Genomic DNA, 5,591 nt, shown 5'->3' with positions numbered 1-5,591 from the left:
GGAATTGCCCTACAGTATATTCATTAAATTAGGCTATTTCAGCAGTAATGTGAGGTGTCAGGTTTGAGGAGAGAATAAAGGATGATCTGCACGATCCAGCACTGACCATTGGTGAGAGGATGAATGGAGCACAGGAAATTATGACAAAATGATTTATTTATTGATTGGATTTTATTTGTCATACAACAACTGGTGTGGGAGTAGTTTGTAGAATTAAGGGTTAAAGAGAACTATTAGATTTGTTAAATGTTCCGAGATTACTGGCACATCATAAGAAACAGAAATATGATAATTAATCTGACACTTCATTTCAAAGATATTTAATACTTATACACTTACTTAAAAAGACAGAAAACAAAACATTATCATTTGTGCTTAGCTTAGACCATAGCATTGTCCTGATTGTTATTGATGATAAGTCAATACAAGTCACATAACTGTCTGTAAAGGCAAAATGTAAAGATAAAAAAAATATAAATCTACCACTCAAAAGCTGCAATACACTAAACCCTAACAAGTATAAAACCAACCTTACTACTGTACCTATCAACTAAACATCCAAATCACATGCTGTGTGCTCGGTGGGTTTGGATTTGTTGATTGTACTGTAGATTACAGGGTCTTGTTCAGGTCTATGGACGAGAGCAAACACACCACCACTATTAGAAACTACACAGCCAGAACAATGATTACTTTGATAATGTTATGAGGGGGACTAATAAGACAAAGGGAGAAGCAAAATGGGTGCTTTTCTGCTTGGACCCCACTTATCAAATAGAATAATATACAGTGTGCAAAATTACATCTACATTTTTAACACTGTGTGGTCAACAAGCGTTAATGTAGTGTAAATACAGTCAGAAGTGTTACATTTGGGCCCCAAAAGACTTGTTTCAATTTGCTTGGTGGTAACAGAATAATGCACAGATGATAACAGTGGGTATGACCTTTTAGAACTCTTTTGTAGGTAAAAGGTCTACCAGTCTACAGGGTGTTTGAATGTGAATGAGACACGCCTCAGTATGCCTCAGTAAGTCTTCAGAGTGTATTGCACCATTATGCACACTAGCTGGTAAGAGTGGATTTGATCATATAGAATGTAAATAAGGTGTGTGTGGTATGTGCAATGTCCCATTCTACTCACTGGGTGGCAGCAGTGGGTCTAGAGAAGTTGACTGCTGCGTACTCCACCTCCTCCTGCTGCTGTGGGTGGGGCTTGAACTTCTGGACAGTGGAGTAAACGGGCACCTGCTGACCTCTGGAGCTCTTGAACTGAACGCTGGCGTACTGGACATCATCCTGGTCACCTGCGTCCACTCTCTGGGCAGGGTCAGAGGTCAGAGGAATATTGGTGCTGTTGTCATACACATTACTGGGGCCACCCTGTGGGAATGAAGGGTTTAATCAAAGGGTCAAAGGTCAACATACTGATACAATCTCTATAGTATATTAAAACATCAGCACAATCCCCATTATAATGGGCGCCCTGACAAGTAGTGCTTACTTGTGTGTTGACATCGGAGATTCTGGAGTTGTTACTTGGCTTTGCCCTCTTCCTATTAAAGGGAACAAAGGCCATAAAATAATTAATGAGGCAGATTCACCTCCATTACTTTAGCATGCCACAGTGTCTGGACAGCTTTTCTCGAGGGAAGAATCAAGTAAAATGATCAATAATGCAGTTCACCTCCATAGCACAAGGCTGATCAGCAGTATAAGGGTTGTGAAGAAACCTACAAATGTCAACAGAGGGGCATTCTGTTGGCCAAACCCTAAAATGATCACACAAAAAACAATGTGTCAAAATACCTCAAACGCTACACAATCCTAAAAATATGACTTCTCTGCTACTGCTGCAAAAAACAATGTCACTGTGTGTGGTGAACAGGTGATATCTGGGTACAACGTACCAGCCCAAACAACTTCAACTCCAGTAGAATTCAGGGATCCAGCACTGTTGTGGGCCTCACAGTGGTACTGTCCAGCCCTGTCTGAGGTCAGATCGAAGTTGATTCTCTCTCCTGTACCCACACGCACTGTTTCAGCAGCAGTCCTCCTGTACCAGGTGTAGTTCTCCACTGGTGGGTTGGCATCACTGCTGCAGGTCAGAGTCACTGAACTGTCCTCTGCTATTTTACCAGAGTGATTGAGGGACGCTGACAGTTTTCTGGGAGCATCTGTCAAGATGTATTGCATTGTTGGTATATTTTATATACAGTTTACGGTTCTACACGTAATTTTTCACATAGATCTCCATTGTTCGAGGCCACCGAGTACTGTCGGTAAGAAAAACATGAACACATTCTATCTTACCCAGCTCGAGTTGCTGCAGCCTACAGCTACAGCGCTACACTCTGGGGGTTTGAACATGGGGGTTCATTAACACGCCCCCAGAGAGTAGCACTGTAGCTGCCTTGAAGCTCTAACTGTTGGCTGCAGCAACTCAAGCTAGGTAAAATAGATGGGGTTTTTTTCTGACAGTACTCGGTGACATTGAGAAAAAGAGATGTACATGAAAAATTGCCAGAATTCTCCTTTAAACACAGTGGGGCATAGGATTCCTGCAATGGACTTTACGTCAATATCCGGAACCTCAAAAAGCATCAGAACATCCAGGTAAAAATAAATTATCGTATGAAAAGTGTCTATCTGAATCATTTTTGAAACATTTGAAAGTCTATTTTCCATGTAAATTAGGGTACATATACATAGCCTAGATATAAAGTAAAGAAAGTACTCACAGTGAACATCCAGGTATAAATCAGTAGAATTGGAGGCCCCGTATAGGTTCTTGGCCTCACAGTAGTAATCTCCAGTGTGTTCAGAGCTGACATTCCCTATGTTGTAATACTTTCCAGTGTCCAGCTTGGAAACTATTGAGCCATTGCGGTTAAACCAGGTGTAGTTCTCCACTGGTGGGTTGGCATCACTGTTGCAGGTCAGAGTCACCGAAGCGCCCTCTAGTGTCTGACTATGAGGACTGACAGAGACAGACGGGACCCTTGGAGGGACTTGGAAACAAAAGATGACATAAAATGGACACCATGGAAATGTATCTGTTGGCTTTAAAAACATACACATTTCACTTTATCACACAGACCCTGTACACGTCTGGTACTTACACATCACATTAAGCTCCACTGGTTTGGATGGATGGTCTTCATGTTGTTTCAGTGCACAAGAGTAGTTGCCCTCATGCTCTGTACTGACACTCTGTAGGATGAGTTCATTGTTGTTTGTTTGTTTGACAGGTAAATCTTGTCCATTCTTTCTCCATATCACTGTGGGTTCGTAAATCGATGAGCATATGTTGTTGCAAATCAGTTTTACCACGCTGCCCTCAATCACTGGGTCAGGAACCCCAACAGAAAGCTCTGCAAGAATATTACAAACTGTGATCAGTGATCATAATTAAGTAAGTGTTTGTTTTAAATTAAAACTAAAGAATAACTTTTTTTCTTCAATATAGAACACAACGTGATAACAGCTACAGCTTATGAAAAAGGTATATTACATTACAAAAATATGAATAAACACAACATGTCAGTTTACTGCAAATACCTTTGACAGACAAAGACACCTTAGATTTACTCTGTCATTTCACTGAATAGTTGTTGTCAATGGTGTCAATTCTTGCAAAATACTGCATTGTCTGGCATCATCAACTTGCTCAATTTGAGTGTGCAGAATGTTTGCAGTGAGGGCTTAGGTGCCTTGCTCAAGGGCACTTCAGCCGTGGATATGGGCATGGGAGAGCGGTGCTCAACCACTTCCCCTGCCCACATTTTTCCTACTGGGTCAAGGATCGAATCGGCAACCCTTCGGTTACAAGCCCGAAGCCCTAACCAGTAGGCCACGGCTGCATATCTGCTTTTTAATATAAGAAACGTTTAAAAGGAAATAATGAAGGCAGCAAAGATGAGGCTAGAGGAGACTGCAGTTCTACAATTCAGCTGAATATAGTGACAGCAAAATCTGACATACAGTATGATCAGCTATAGCAAATGATAGTTGATTTTTAGATTATCAAACATATGAATGCAGACAAAGTCATGTCAGTTTGCCAGGTCCACACTACCTTTCACAGACAAAGTGACCTTAGATCCACTCATCCACTTCTCTATAGAATCTTCTGTTTCAATCCTCGTAAAATACTCTCCATTGTCTGACATCATCAACTTGCTCAATTTGAATGTGCAGTTTGTCTTGTTCTTGCGATTGTTCTTGTTCCAAAAGTATTGCATACGTCCTTTGTATTTAGGATTCCCATCCGTTATGTTTGTGAATCTTGAATTATGGTTAGGTCGGTAGCGCCAGTAGACCTTGGAGACCATGAGACCAGTAGGATGGGTGAAAGAGCAGGGCATGACCACTGATGATCCAGTCACTGCACAGACATGGCGACGGGTGAATTTGACCTCCCATTTTTGAGATGTGATACCTTAAAAACAATATTGACAGATGATCCAGTCAAGACACAGATAATCTCATAACCTAAACAGGCTTTCAATGTCTGTGTTTATCCCTCAATAACACATCACTAGCACCTTAGTTATTCTCAAGTATTTGCAACATTCATTAAAGAAATACAATGTGTTTCTGTGTTATACTGCTGATACCAAATACATAATCACTCGAATGAAGAGTTGCACAAGTTGGTAAAGGACATCCCTACAGCTGTGATGTGCCTGTATGCATGAGGCTAGTTCCCAAATATGAATGTGTGTTTTGCATGTACTTTCAAAATACCTGTCTGGGAAAGATATATGCTGATACAAATATGCCAATGAGGACAGACTCAGATACCTGTCACCAGGGAAAGACTTTAAAAAGTCACAAAGCAACAAGCTGAGCTGGGAGTCATATTGTGCTCCAGACCAACACAAATATACTTGTACAGATAGTTTAGTTTTGTGTGTACACTTAAAACGCGGACATTTTCAAAAGACATTTCAATGCAGTCTTAATCAAAGTTATATGAGTTATTATAATATATTATACAAACTGAAACACTGTGTTTTCTTACCAAAACGACCTCGACTGGCATATAGGATTTGGAAGAGAAGCAGAAACACTGGAGGTATGTGTGGCATGACCCTTGACATGGAGACTTGCAATATACAACAAAAGGAGAAAAGGCCTCTCAGTTTAAGATTTAGGGTGCAGCGAGGTATCATATTTTCAAATCACTCTTTGAAATGATAATTAGCAGAAGATTGCACACTCAGAACGTAAATGTGTTAATGTCAAATATGTGAATAAAAACATTCATTGATATACTGTAGGTATCTTTTTTTTCTTCAGAGCGTTTTTTAAGTCTGTCGTCCCTAGGTTTGGGTAGAGGATCAAGCTAGTTCTAGCAAGCTAATCCTATATAGTACTATAACCATGTTTATTTGAGTCACCAACTTTCTCACCTTCTGTTTGTTTGAATAGTGAACAGGTCCCTTTACTTGTTATTTTCATTAAGATCTTGGTCCAACAAACAGGAAGTCCTTTGGCCATGACAGTGGAAAGACGACCATGGATGCTGTATTTTTTACCTCCCATTTGGGTCCCAGAGAACATTGACTCTCAGCAGAGAACACTGA

General features: G+C 40.4%; 1 protein-coding gene across 1 annotated transcript in view; it reads right to left on the bottom strand.

Moving 5' to 3' along the window:
- Nucleotides 1-5,190, bottom strand: part of LOC125297773 (B-cell receptor CD22-like) — a 10,530-nt gene extending 5,340 nt beyond the window's left edge. Inside the window, exons 1-9 of the mRNA XM_048248235.1 lie at nucleotides 5,027-5,190; nucleotides 4,079-4,441; nucleotides 3,123-3,374; nucleotides 2,742-3,011; nucleotides 1,911-2,177; nucleotides 1,688-1,772; nucleotides 1,505-1,556; nucleotides 1,145-1,383; nucleotides 568-632 (exon numbers count right to left, since the gene is read on the bottom strand). Coding sequence (XP_048104192.1) covers nucleotides 568-632; nucleotides 1,145-1,383; nucleotides 1,505-1,556; nucleotides 1,688-1,772; nucleotides 1,911-2,177; nucleotides 2,742-3,011; nucleotides 3,123-3,374; nucleotides 4,079-4,441; nucleotides 5,027-5,177 — 1,744 coding nt within the window. The 5' untranslated portion in view covers nucleotides 5,178-5,190. The remainder of the gene's footprint in view (nucleotides 1-567; nucleotides 633-1,144; nucleotides 1,384-1,504; nucleotides 1,557-1,687; nucleotides 1,773-1,910; nucleotides 2,178-2,741; nucleotides 3,012-3,122; nucleotides 3,375-4,078; nucleotides 4,442-5,026) is intronic.
- Nucleotides 5,191-5,591: the final 401 nt, after the last annotated feature.

This window comes from Alosa alosa, chromosome 7 (assembly GCF_017589495.1).
Source record: "Alosa alosa isolate M-15738 ecotype Scorff River chromosome 7, AALO_Geno_1.1, whole genome shotgun sequence".
Classification (NCBI taxonomy): domain Eukaryota; kingdom Metazoa; phylum Chordata; class Actinopteri; order Clupeiformes; family Clupeidae; genus Alosa; species Alosa alosa.
This window is presented reverse-complemented; position numbering and strand designations above follow the sequence as displayed.